This window comes from Tyto alba, unplaced genomic scaffold (assembly GCF_018691265.1).
Source record: "Tyto alba isolate M040663 unplaced genomic scaffold, T.alba_DEE_v4.0 Super-Scaffold_45, whole genome shotgun sequence".
NCBI lineage: Eukaryota > Metazoa > Chordata > Aves > Strigiformes > Tytonidae > Tyto > Tyto alba.
In genome coordinates, this window is record NW_024881321.1 from 29,417,325 (window position 1) to 29,431,379 (window position 14,055).

Sequence of the window (14,055 nt, forward strand, 5' to 3'; positions counted from 1 at the left end):
CCTCTCTTCCCCTCGAGGGTGCTGAATAGGGCTTGGTAGGTATCTGCCAGGCCTTGGCACAGGGTGATAACTTGTATTCAGCGCATCCTTTTTTAAAAACATTCTATCACTTCATCAAGATCCTGCACTTGTTCAGGGGTGAAGTCCCAGGCCATCAGAAATTACAACCCTTCTAGGTACCTGCCCACATTCTCGCACATGCCCTGCTACCCATAACCATACTGACTTGGGACATAACTCTATGTGATATTCCTAAATATTTGGTTAACCTCAGGAAACGCTCGAAACATATTCTTGAAACATGCTAATAGGAGTATTTCAGTTACCCAAGGATGTTCAAGATACCGAAGAGTTATTACAAAAAGGGAGAAAACACCTACACTGTAAGAAAAGAAGGGGAAGGTGCCATTCTTCATTCCCTCCACTGACTCATTCTCAGAGGAGAAAAGGGAAAAAGTGTAATTGTTAATTGTCTTCATGAGATGGTTCCTGAGGGAATGCAACAATGCAGGGCCCAAACAGCAGATTAGGCTCAAGGCCAGTGCTTTTATCATGCCTCCACCAGGGAAAACACAACCAGGTGCTACACTGCACATCAAATATAAAAGTCAAATACAGCCTCTAACAAGCTCTCAAATGTGATGTACAGCAAAAAAAGGGAGCATGGCATTGGTCAGATAAACCTGTGCCAAATAAATCAGCATCACAATCAGCAACTGTTAAACACATAATGATTACAAGTTCCCTCTAACACACTATGGTCAAATTTGTTATCTCAAACCCTTCAAGCCCCACACTGGGTGCTAAAAAGAACTGTTGTGGTTTAAGTTCACACAGCCACTCACTCACTCCGCTGCAGTGGGACAGGGGAGAGAACCAGAGGAGTAGAAGTGAGGAAACCTGTTGGTTGAAATAAATACAGTTTAATATGTAAAAAAAAAAAAAAACAAAATGAAACCAAGCAAAACAAACCCAAGAAAAACAAATGATGCAAAAAACCCCCAACTGCTCACCACCAGTCGACCAATGCCCAGCCAGTCCCTGAGCAGCTGCTGCCCTGGCAAACTTTCTCCCCAGTTTTTGTGGCTGAGTACGGGATATCCCTCTGGTCAGTGGGGGTCAGCTCTCCCCGCTATGTCGCCTCCCAAATTATCGTGGGCACCCCCAGCCTGCTCGCTGGCACGGCAGTGTAAGAAGCAGAAAAGGCCTTGAAGCTCTGTAAGCACTGCTCAGGAATAACTAAAACATCCCTGTGTTATCAACACTGTTTTCAGCAAATCCAAAACACAGCCCTATACCAGCTACTGTGAAGAAAATTAATTTTACCCCAGTCAAAACCAGTAGAGAGCCCAACTCTTTATAAATAAAATAATCCATATTAGAACTCAATTTACATGGTGCAAAAGTAACAACAGAAAAGGGAAGCTGGTACAGAATGAATTATTCAGGAGGTAAAACCCAACAATTACAATCTTAGCATATCTGACACCAAAACAATACATTAGAGGGTGTGTTCTCTTGTACAAATGCACCATGTAATATCATAAACAAAATGTCTGTAGACTTAGAGTTGAACACATGCTAATCATTAATACTACCCTATGTAAACCTACATCAACCTTCTGTCAGCTACATTTCACTATCTTTCATAGGACAACTAAATAAGCAAAAGTTACACGTATATTTAGATGTACATATATATTCAATTATGAATACATACTACATTTGTAGGTTGGTTAGCAGATACAACTCCATCAAATTGAGGTCTCAGTGCAGAAGCTGGGGTACAACTGTGGGAAACTCAGTTCTGCTTCCAGAGCAAAGGGGAAGCTAGAAAAAGTGGGGTAATTGCAGGAATCCCAGTATGATGTACACAATTTCTATTAATACGTTGACACAGGAATCTTCCTGAATGGCAAAACAGCTTTACAGGATATTTTCTCCTAATAATGGAATATCTTTTGACACTAACAACATTGACAAAGTATTCCTACACCCATTTCCACAAATAAATAAAAAAGTGAAAGCATATAAGGGTGGAGGGGGAGAAAGGGGACTGTCTCTTAGCACAGCATTGTGGGTTCACTGTTTAGACATATTTACCTCCGGTTGTTTTTTGACATTTGGTCTTGGGTTTTGGTTTGGTTTGTTTTTTTTCCCCCTAAGGGAAAGAATTTTAAACAAACAGGAATTTTGTTTCAGAAACATAACTGGAAAAAGCAGAGTTATCCAGCATTTCACTGCCAGGATGAACTGTTTTGGAAAAAACTTTGATGAGTAATGGCAGCATATGAGTTTCATGGTATGCTACAGAAAATGACAGTAACGCTTGGGCCAAAAGGAAAAGATGATTTCTCCTGTCATGTGATGAAAAGTTGTGAAGACTTCCTAATATTAACTGTACTGGTGAGCATAACATGCTACTTGAGTCGAGTGCCATGGATGCAAAATTTATGTCTTAACTACTAACCTGAATTCCCTTTATTGACAAGGACTACGAAATAAACCCTAGAAGTGTCTGCATCTCATTTCATACTTAAGCTGCAAAAAGCGAGTTTTTCTGATCAAGCTTTCATCTTTCACCAGTCTCAGGGGCAAATTTAAAATAAAAACCAGAGCACACAGTGAGAAAAGTAACTACCTTTTTTCTTTTAATATAGATGTAGTACAGAATGTTTAATTACAGCAGGACAGTGCTTCCAGTTAAATAAAATTAAAAACCTTTATTTCCCCCCAATATAAAATTACTAAATTAATGTCTTAAAAGAATAAGAATATGGAAAAAGCTTTAAATTATACCACCATTTACCACAGTAACCATGATCACCAATTACATACTCCATTGCTTTGGCAAAAAAGTTCTTTTCTTTTAATAACTGCATATAAACCTAACATAGCAAAGACTGTATACATCTTTATATTGCACTTATTTATATACAGGAATAAATGGACTGTAAAGTCTGCATATAGTTGGAATGAGCAAATTTTCACAATAAAATGAAAGCAGAAGGATAAGAGCTGGTATGAATATTAAAAAATGCTTAGAAATGTAATACATTTATGTACAGACTGTACGGACTGTATTAACAAACAATATGTACATAACAATTTACTACTATTGATATTTTAGTATAACTCAGTGTTCATTAATACAGACCTTTGGTTGTATTTAGTTGTTTAATTAGATCTAAGCTCACATACCTCCAAAATGCAACAAGGTATAAAATAAAGCACAACAATTTGCCAAATGGTACAAAAAACTACTATTGTCAGTTCCATTAAACCCAAAAAACTAGTGTCTCTGTCTAGCCCCAAAATAGTTCTTATACTTGGAATCAATCTCTATGTGCCATACACAAAAAGAACATCTGAATGTTACATATCTGCAAAATTACATCCCACAACACTTTTTTTGTAATGTGCAATTCATTTTAATAATACTTTCTAATGAAAAAGAGAAATTATCGTCAACTTTATAATTTTCCAACACGCACTTCTGCAATGACATTGTGAATACTTTTAAATGTTGTCAGCAAGATTAGAAAATATATGTGCTCCTCCCTTACTCTAAAAGACTATTACCAGTAACTGCTATTTGCTAAGTGTGCTCAGACATTCGTATGAATTATGCAGCTTGCACGTGCCCAACATTTAGCTTCAAAATCATCCTGAGTTTGCACACAATGAAGCAAATCCACATAGTTCAAAAAAAAAAAAAATGAACATACTTTCCTTTACAAAACAATCATGCAACTGAAGAAGAACTGGGCATCCCATGAACTGTTGTGCTTGTTGGAGTTCCACTTATGGCGTTGAAAATGTGTAGCGAATTAGGCATAACACTGGCCTTTTCTTCAATAGGAGTAATCTTAAAACAGAGAACATGTATTTACCAAAATGTTAGAAAATGACACAAGCATTTATAAAGCAACTAACCAATTTCATAATGTGCTGCTTATTGACTCAACTTTCCAGTACTTTTTCAATTGCACAGAAGAGCATTTTGAGGATGGTTACTCTTTCCAGCCATCCTCTACTAGATTTAGGAGGGCAGTGGTTATTTCTCCAACACCAGTTCTCCTAATTTAGGTACTACACTGTCCCCTCTAGAGGAAGCATGGATAGCTTCTCATAATATCTCTTGTTAACTTTCAAAAGGACTTTCACAACAGGCTTCCTTTTGCCCTTTCTTGTTTCCTTTTTTTGACTTAAAGGTATGATTTGAGCATTTCTTATCAAAAACTATCAAAGCACCGAAAAGACTTTAATTCTTACGAGCTATAAATTTACTGATGCTAAGATTAGAAATATTGGAAGAAAAGGAATTATATAAACGTTAGACAAACTAAGAGCAAAAGTAAAGAAAACTAATTACCATCCCATCTGATCATATTGGCAAGCAGCAGAAGAGACAAAAGAAAAATCTGTTATTTTCTGTATTTTTCATAACAAAAATTTGCAGTTGTTTATAACCCACACTATTATAAAGACAGCTGATAGTTTCTTCAATGACATTAGAACAAACACTGTGAGAAGCTTTTTTTCCAAATACAGCAATAGGCTGGCACAAAGTGACATTTTTAAAGATTTCAGTGAAGAGCCTCATGATTCTAAGCCTTCAGGGGAGTGATCAATCTAATTTAAAACAAACAAAAACAACAACCCAACAACACAGCATGATTTCATTATTTACAACTAATCCATTTGTATAAAGAGAGCACAGCGATAGGCTAATAGTACACATTACTGCAGTCAGTGCTGTACTTTGATATTCTGTTTATACTATCTTATAGGCATCAGTAGTTTGGCCTTTTTTCTCTTCGTTTACTTTTAGACAATGTAATTTACTCCTGAAGTTTCAGGCATTACATGCTTTTTCTTACCATCAATCTTTGGAAACTAACACACCTGAGCATCTTTTAAACTTACATATCTTGCATTGAGTTCAAAGTATTTTTTCTTGTGTACAAATTGTCATTACACCCTTTTTCCTATGCTAGGAGGATATTAATCTTCCATTTATTATCCTTATACTTAATTTATTTGACCAAAACATTTTCCTGTCTTTTCTGAAGGGGTCTTCCGTACAGCTGTCTGACTCTCTCGCATACCTTGTTCATCTTAATCAGCTGTCCAATCAGTTATCCTTTCTAAAACCCTCTACTGCTTTCTGCTTTTCAATACATCACATTGAAGTACAGGCAAACTGTCCATTTTTGTCAGCTAAGGCATCACTTTTTCTGTTCCAGGGGTATTTCAAAACTATTTTCCTCTACATGCATATCTGAAAGACTGTTTTGTTTTGTTTTTTAAAAAAACCCCAAACCAACACATGGATTCTGACAAAATGGTATCACTCCCTACAATCCTTGTTTCACAATATTCTGCCATTGGTGGTTAAAAAGTTTGTTTTGTGGTAAGCTTCTCCCTTTGATACTGTAACAAAAGAATAAGAGAATAAAAATAAAGCCTACGTGCTTGCTGTATTCTTCTGTGCTTCACCATAATTACCTCAGAGCGCAGAGCTACTCACAGCACTGTACTTGAGAAAACCACATCAGGCAATAATGGAGAGCAAGAAATCATGTAAAGTGAACTTCAGACATTTGACATTTTTGAACAGAAAAAAAATCACCATAAAATTTTGGATATCATCTAAGCAAGGGTAGAACAAAGGCAAGTCTTTCTTAGATAAGCCTACTGATAAGCTGTTCTACCAGCAAGATGACTAGCTTTTTGAGCAAGTATTTATTGGATAATAATAGAATAATTTAGTTATGTCAAAAATAGTAAATGTGTAAAGTCATTGTACACCTAAAGGATGCAATCCTGAAAAAAAGCTGGAAAATTAACAGAGCATTTAAATGTCAGCTAGACTGAATGCCTAAGGTAGGTCTCAAGTTTGACTTTTTCCTGTGCAATTTGATTTCTGAGTAAAGCATATACTTTTTGTATGGACAAGAGAAACTCAGAGCTCCTCCTTGTATTAACTGGTTATCCAGTCTTAGAGTTCCTAGACTAAGAAAGTTGCTATTATGGTCATACAGTTAAGGAAGTCTCATAGACACATGTATTTGTAATGTAAAATATTATCAGAAAACACAGGTATTTCTTGTGGGCCAGAAGATAAAACTCTTGAGGGTTAAGCACTGTGAACCACTCTATGTCTCTGGGAAAATATAGTATGAATAACAGTAGATGAAAGAAAAGGAACATAAAGTGATGAATGTGATGAAGAAAAATGTCAAGAAGACAGGGATCAAGCAAGAATCTTCAGCCCTTTCTGTCCTCCTGGAAATAATATCCTTGTCTCTGAAGTCAGGAGACATTTCTACCATAGATCCCAGATGCAAGGTCCTACATCTCACTCCATGAGAGTTTTGTTTTTCCTGCTTCCATAGCTCCAGCTTGTCTGTAGTGGATTCCCCTCAAGAAAACACGATGGAATACATCTTGAAAGATGTTTAACTCTTCGTTGAAAAAGTAAATCCCTATACCTTCAATATCTAAAGAAAAAGGGCTAAACATGCAGATCAAATATCCCTACAGTTACCAGGAAGTACGGACTAAAATGAGCTTTTTGGGTCACTGAATAGTAACTATGCATATGAAGTATAAGTGACATATATTCATGTCATTAAATTTGTTTTATCTTTACTGCAGTTTTCCTCTCCTACAAAAAAAACAGGCTGGTGCCAATCAGATTTACTTTCCTAATGAGGAAGACTTTATACTGAATGTAAGGAAAGCAACTCCAGAAAATTCACAAACAGAAAAAAAATTATGAAGTTCCACAATTCCATGACATGCTTATATTCCACTAGGGAAAAAAAAAAAAAAAAAAAAAGAAAAAAGGAAACAATTCTTTTGTGTAAAGCATTACATATACTTTTCCTAGTGGGTTCACATTACAGTTACATTCTGAATGCTGGTATGTATAATTTAATTTCAGCACATACTTGTTCATGCATTATTTCAGAAAGCTCTTTTGCCATTTCTCTGTAGTTGGCCTTCATTTCTTCTTGATATTCCAACTGATCTTCCTTTATAAGTCGTTCGTTTACACCCAGAGCATGCCCACAAGCTTCAACAAATTGCCTGATTTGAATAAAATAACAAAAAATATCTCAATCAGGAATACAAAGTCCAAAGGATTAATTCAAAACGCCAGCTCAAAGTATGTTTTTAATGTAGTTGGAACAGTATAAAAGTTAAACGTTTTTAAAAAAATTCTTATGATATCATTGTTGAAAAAAATAATAAGTCACCCGTGTGTCCCATTCCCACCCCCCTTCCCCCCCCCCCCCCCCCCCAACCCTCCCCCAGCCACATACCTAAAAACTTCTTTTAGTAGCTTTACTTTATTGTCTGGATATCTTTTAGTGTTTGTGTCATCTAAGAAAGCTCTTGCGTATGCTAATGGACCAGCATTAACCTAAAAAGCACAAGAATTACAAAATAAAGTCAGTTACTTCTTTGACATACTGTCTGCTTAGCAATAACAGGTACCACAGGTGTCTGATTTGCTTTTCTTAGGACAACACACTGATTTCAAAAAAGCTGGGCTTGTGAAATAAGGAAACAGCTGGAGTTGGAACATAAGGGCAGGAGAGGTCTCTAACAGCACTCTGTATGCATCTGTCCTGGCACAAAGAAACCACTCCAATGATGTGGCAAAGTAACTGCTGATATTGCCAATTTGTCATCTTTTTATGAAATTAAGGTGGAGAAATGGGGAAAATAAGAATACCAAACAGTAGTAGACTTAGCTCATCTATTGAAAACACTCTTCCAAGCTGAAAATTCTGCAATTATTAACAGAAATTTAACTGTAATATTATGGCAGCTACATGAAAAGTAGATTCAATGATTTCTGACTGATCCCTAATGTTTTTTATATTAACAGTAAGAGCCCCTCTCTTCTCATTCCAAATGCTAGCTTGACAACTTGCTAATTCTGGAATCTTGTTTTGTTTTTTTGTTGTTTGTTTTTTTTTTTTTTTTTTGTTTTGTTTTGTTTTGTTCCCCCACCCCTTTTTTCTTTCCTCTTCAACGTGACAACAGTTCATTTCAGATGACTGTGTCTTCTGTTCCTTTGATTTGAATCAGTTAAAAATAACAGAGCAGCACTTTTGTCACTGCATTAAGACCACTGTCATATTGATTTGTACATGCTACAGCTGCTTTATGTACCCTATGCTGGTGAATCTGATGGTTTCTTTATACATTCAGTTCTTGCTTGCCTTCGGCAAAACAAAGCGTTGCACAGTGACATTTTCTACTATTACCCTCCTCCTGTATTTTGGCACTCCCTCTTGATCTCCACAGGGATCTTGCCAAAATACAAAAGCGACAATGACCATGTTGAACTTACTGTGAGCAAACCTACATCTAGGCAAAATATGCTCATTCATCCCCATATAGGAAGTCACTATTTTATGGTAGTTTCAGCTTTACACCAAAACCTAGTAGGGCTCAGACCACCTTACGTTCCAGAGATGAATCTTAATCCTTTCATGTAACTGTCCATGATCAGTGTTTATATGAAATACTTTTACTGCTTTTCCTACTCTGGAAATAACTGCAAACAGTGAGTGTATTTCTAAATTAGGGTGTTCCTGAACACACAGAACAGAAACTAATGATAAAATGGTACTATAATTTTTCAGGGACAAAAGCAAGCGAAATAACTGAATGGCAAAGTATGTGCTCGTACCTGAACACTGACGCTTCCTTGTAGCTTCAGCTGCAATTTGATCATATCTACTTCAGCTGAAGAGCAAAGCTGCCTAAGTTCTGCAACTTTTTTACTCATTTCATCAATGGCTACTTCAATTGGGTTTAAATCAGTATGGTGCTGGTACATTACTGGAATGCGCTTTTTCACATATGGGAAACAATGTATAGCTATGGACAGAAAGAAGTTTAATATAGTTAGAAAAAGGTTTTTGAATAAGGTTTGTTTTGATAGAATTTTATGCTAAAATCTCATTTTGATGTAATTAGTTGCCCATTTTAATAACAGTATATAATTAGAAATATTACCAAATGTACAGGGAAACAAATACTGAAAATGTAAACATGCATAGCTTAATGTGTATTACAGCAAAGAAAGATCATTGTAATTATTCCTACTAATAATACTAAAGAAATAAAACACTGGAACTAAATTCATATGAGAACTATAAAATAAATTGCTTATCATCCACACATCTCAGAGGAGAAAAATCAAAAATAGCAAAAGCTGTATTTTCTATTTCCTCACAAGTATAAGCTATGGACAGTGGACATTATAAATCCATTTATTTAAGTTGTTTTTACCACTCTAAGACAGTGATACAGAAGCTCACACTTAACAGAGACAAAACACAGAATATTCTTTTTTCTGAGAATATGGAAAGGTAGACTACAGATTCACAATTCTTAAAGCTCAAGGTAAAAAAATCCCCAAAATTATTTGAGGATTATCCCTTGAAGAAACCAATTTGAAAAACCTAATTTTGGCTAAAAATGAAAAGTGTTTTAGCTGATAGCTACAAAGGACTTTAAATGAAATGGAAAAACCCATATAGCACAGAATTAGACCATTTGAATTAATGCTTCCAGTCAAAGTGCAACTTGTTATTTCATAAATTCAGATTTACATGTTATACAGAAACATTGCCGAACACACCACCACTTTTAATTATCTTCCTTAAAAGTATAATAAAATGTGAACTAAATATCTTTAAAGTTTGAGCCTATGGGGAGACAGATAGGCACTCTCTCTCTCCATTCTAAATGTAACAAATGAGAAACTAAAGCACAGTGATTATGCCAAAGTCAGTGGAACAGAGGCTGGAAATCAAACCAGAAGCTGCCCGTCAGGCTCTTTTTAGAGCTTTTTAGCCAAAAGAACCAATACTGCATTTTACACGTCCAAAGACTGAAAGAATGTTGAAAAATCCCATACCCAAATCAGCAAGCATAATACCACTGTTCTTCAGTGTTTTATAGCAGAGGTGAGCACAGGGAAGGGCAAAGGGCGAGATGCAGACACTCCGTTATTTAAAAAACCACAAAATGATTAAAAAGCGAAGGGTAGTTAGAACATAGTCAAATAAGAGATTTTACTCTCCTTCTCCAACGCTTAGGGATCAAGAACACAATGATATACATATTCTCATATGGTCAGTTATAAGTGTTTGCACATCACATTATTTTGAGTATTATTTTCAAGTATGCACTAATTTTAAAAAGGTTGTTTTGTCTAACAGTATTTTGGTATACTCTGCAATTCTTATCACCTCCAACAGTTGCGTGTGAAAATTTCTAAAGGATTTTTTCTGTCAAAATACACAACATATAGAAAAACCTAGTATCAAAAAGTACAAAAAACAAAATAAAAAAGCAGTTTTCTTTTAAAGGAAATTTCCATTCAATCAGTACCTGTCAAAATAGTCCGTCGCTTACACTGTTCTTCTACTCCTCCTTGTCTTTTACCAGCTTGAGTAAAAGGCATCTCAAACATAAAGCGACGAATGTTATGAGTCCTTTCAAAATCTGTTTTTCTTTCTTGCAACTCTTTTTCTTCAAAGTATGGAATTACATGTGTAACTTGAATATATGCATATTTTGAATCTAAATCCTTAGGATTTACCTTAAAAACATGACCAAAAAATCAGATAATTACATTATGAATAAAGTAGATTTAATTGTAGTCACACAACTTTCAGAAATTAAATTGTGCGTCTTAACCTTTAAATTATTGAAAACACAGGAGATGTTAATGCTCTCACAGGGCTTCTGTGCACTGAGTTTCTAACTATTAGGAAGACAAGACAGCTAGCTGCATTGCAACGTGTAGTGGGAGGTTTGTTTTTGTTTTTTGTTGTTGTTTGTTGTTTTTTTTTTTTTTTTTTTTTTTTAACTACTCATTATCTGTAATTGCTGTATGCAGAACTGCAAACAAAAACTTAATAGAGAGTTATACCCATGATTAACACACTGGAAGGCTGATACAGAAAACCCAGAAACAAATACTTGTCCACTGTGACAGGTGATACAACAGTTGACTGGAGACCAAAAACTGCTAGTAATAGAAAAAGTTAATAATTAAAAATAACACGCAACATTGTAAATAGTTCAGATACCACCTTCAGAAGGCACTCCTCCCAACCTTCCTGGCTTAACTGGGACACCCTATGAGGGTCCCAAAGAATATACTGGTGGGAACAGGAAAAAAAAGAAGGCTTCACTATTCAGTTCATTTTGTTTCTAGAACTGGATGAGTAAGAGCCCTATGGACCAGCAGATCTTTATTTGGTAAAAGCAGCAACTAGTCTCCAGCACCAATAGATAAGACCTCCTAAGTCTTTGCCCAACAGGGTCCCTAAATGGAACAAGGCTTTTTTTTTGTTTTGTTTTGTAAATTCCCCCAACCACAGGGTAAAAGAGGGCACCCTAATCTGTGCACCTTTCTAAAAGTTGTTGTCTACCATTTCAGTCTCACATCAAATATTCATGTTATCTCTGCCTGTCTCTGAGCCATTTCACTTCTATAAACTAAGTGGGAAAAACAAGAACAATACACATATGTAAGTCACCAGGTAAGTCCTGGAGCAAACTGGGAACAGAGCTAAGGTCTCCCCCTGCTGTTTTCCATTTCTACTGGAACATGCTGCTTGATTATTTTTTTTTTTTTTTTTTTTTAAGATTATTGGACTGGAAGCTAAGTGGTAATTTATGTACTCATTCTGATACAGCTGATAGGAAATGTTGCCTAGAAATATTGACAAACACATGCATTATAATTAAGTAACAGGAAAGTACACTGGAAGAGCTGTGAAAAACTGAGGTTACAATATAAATCTCTCGCCTTCCATAGCATGAAATCTAGCCCTTGCTTAAGTCCTCCTCTCCTTTTAAAGTTCCAATGTTGAAAAGCTCACCACTGATGCACAAAGAACAGAACTTCATGATCTTACTGGTAGAATCAAGGAACAGAAGAGACAAGTAATTATAATAAGAGAAAACCATCACAGAGTGTGAAGTCAAACTGAAGTTAAAAATTGGCTGAGGAAGGGAGCGAAAGGAATGCAGAGAGGCATCTCGCGCAGTATGGGTTCCTGTCAGCGTACGGGATACTGTAGCCCTCTTCAGTTTACCAGCTTTGGAGCCTTCAATTACAGAGGAAAGCATTTCCTATGACAAATATAGATTTAACCAGATGACTCTGTGTGAGCTTTTTTTTTCTTCTGCAGTTTAAGCGTTTATAAAATAGAACAGGCTCAGAGACACTGGCAAAGGATAACAAGAACAACTGATACAGAAATAAAACGCTGTTTACATATGGTACTTTTCTCAGAAGAGGGGTCTGTTCCTTACTTCAGAAGAAAGTTTGGACTCTGCTCTTGAGGTGCAGAAAAGGGAGAAACATCCAAAAGATGACTGCATGAACTGACAAGAAATGTAGCTAAATTTAACACAGAATATGATCATAATCCAAATTGCATCTAAGATACAATTATTATTTTGAGAGGTAATAGAAATTAAGCGTTTTGGTTGTTCTGAAAGGTCAACTTAATAGAAATTATATTTCTCTCGTGCCTTCCAACCAGTAGAGTTTTTAGACACATACGTTTGTGTGCCAAATACCTGACAGTGAGCCCACAGTATTTCAAGTGGATTAGGGGAAGTAATATATTAGAACTTTTTAGAGAGAATAAAGATTGTACTTTGCCAGAATCCTGAATCATTTTGACGTTTTCAGATCCAAATTTGTCAGAGTAGAGTTTCTGGAGTCTTTGGGAAATTTCTGAAAGAGGCGTTAGTTTAGGCTCTTTATAGATATATTCTTTTCCATCTTCATCTTCAAAGAATCCCTGTAAAAAATGAGGTAGTCAAAATCTTGGGAATAAACCCACATAGGGCAATGATTAAGATGAACATAACGTGTGTGGTTCAAAGCAAATATAAACATTTAACGTAAGGAGTCAAGCAAATGTAAATAAAGAGAAATGAAAATAAAAGTAAAAAACATTTCCTAAGAGAATAAAAAAACCCCCAGAAGGATGTACTTATCTACTACAGAATGAGTGAAAGATAATGGAAACATACAATTAAAATTTTAAGTTTGTTGTAATTGTATGATGTGCCAAGCCTTTGAGATAACTTTTTTTCACTTTTATTTAAAAAGTGAACTTTCAGCACTGTTTCACTTGCCAAAAAAGGAATCTGGTTGCTCAACAGGACTACCTGATTCACAAGTGAATATTTTGGCAATAGTTTACAATAAAAATAATCTGAAAAAATTTCTTCATGTAGAAATAAAAAATTAATTCCAGAAAATGAAATTTGATTTATGTAAAGCTCTTAATTTTATGTTGTACTATATTGGCATATTCTTCTTTATTTTTATTACATACAGCATTTGTTTTAAAATCATAACTAAACGCAAAATAGAGCACACGGAAAGTGAAACAGGTCATTGGTTTAAAACAACAAGCCATGTCTGAGTTCATGTTTGAAACCAGAAAATAAATATTTTTGTCATAAACGAAACAGACAAAATAGAAAAGCACAACATATCATGTATAAACACAGGCTAGATTGACAAAAATACCCACATCAAACTAAGGTGAAATGCAGTAGTTTTTACTGCATTGCTTGCTTTGTAAGCAGTTACTGTAATTACCTCAACATCTGTTTCACTGTCTGTAAACTGGTATTGCTATAAAGTTATAAAAGACAACAGAATACATGTAAAGTTATACTGCTTAGGGTATTTGAGTATTTTACAATTCTCCATGCTCAGCTGAAAAATTTGCAACTGGCCAACGCATGTAGTAAGTGTATTACTTGATACTGCATGATACCATACTGATACATATGCATTCTAGACATATATTAGAGGATGTGAAGCTGCCCAATACACAGCCAGAACTTTTGTTTGAAGCATGCAATACTGATGCATCGAAAACAGTGATTTGTTCTCTAAATGGAACTTAATGTTATTTTTTGAATTGCAGTGGCTATTAATGCATAACAATCTAAGAAGCAGCCTTGCAAATGACA

General features: G+C 35.5%; 1 protein-coding gene across 9 annotated transcripts in view; it reads right to left on the reverse strand.

The window, feature by feature from the left end:
- Positions 1–2,628: 2,628 nt before the first annotated feature.
- DOCK9 (dedicator of cytokinesis 9) overlaps positions 2,629–14,055 on the reverse strand; it is a 130,839-nt gene continuing 119,412 nt past the window's right edge. For 5 of the 9 annotated variants that reach the window (XM_042805895.1, XM_042805890.1, XM_042805893.1 and 2 more), the window contains exons 49-55: positions 13,676–13,711; positions 12,717–12,863; positions 10,429–10,639; positions 8,717–8,907; positions 7,335–7,435; positions 6,960–7,098; positions 2,629–3,868 (exon numbers count right to left, since the gene is read on the reverse strand). In XM_042805895.1, the coding sequence (XP_042661829.1) occupies positions 3,746–3,868; positions 6,960–7,098; positions 7,335–7,435; positions 8,717–8,907; positions 10,429–10,639; positions 12,717–12,863; positions 13,676–13,711 (948 nt within the window). In that variant the 3' untranslated portion in view covers positions 2,629–3,745. Of the gene's footprint in view, positions 3,869–4,375; positions 4,384–6,959; positions 7,099–7,334; positions 7,436–8,716; positions 8,908–10,428; positions 10,640–12,716; positions 12,864–13,675; positions 13,712–14,055 lie in introns of all 9 variants that reach the window. The other 4 variants (XM_042805896.1, XM_042805892.1, XM_042805889.1 and 1 more) reach the window with 2 other exon arrangements.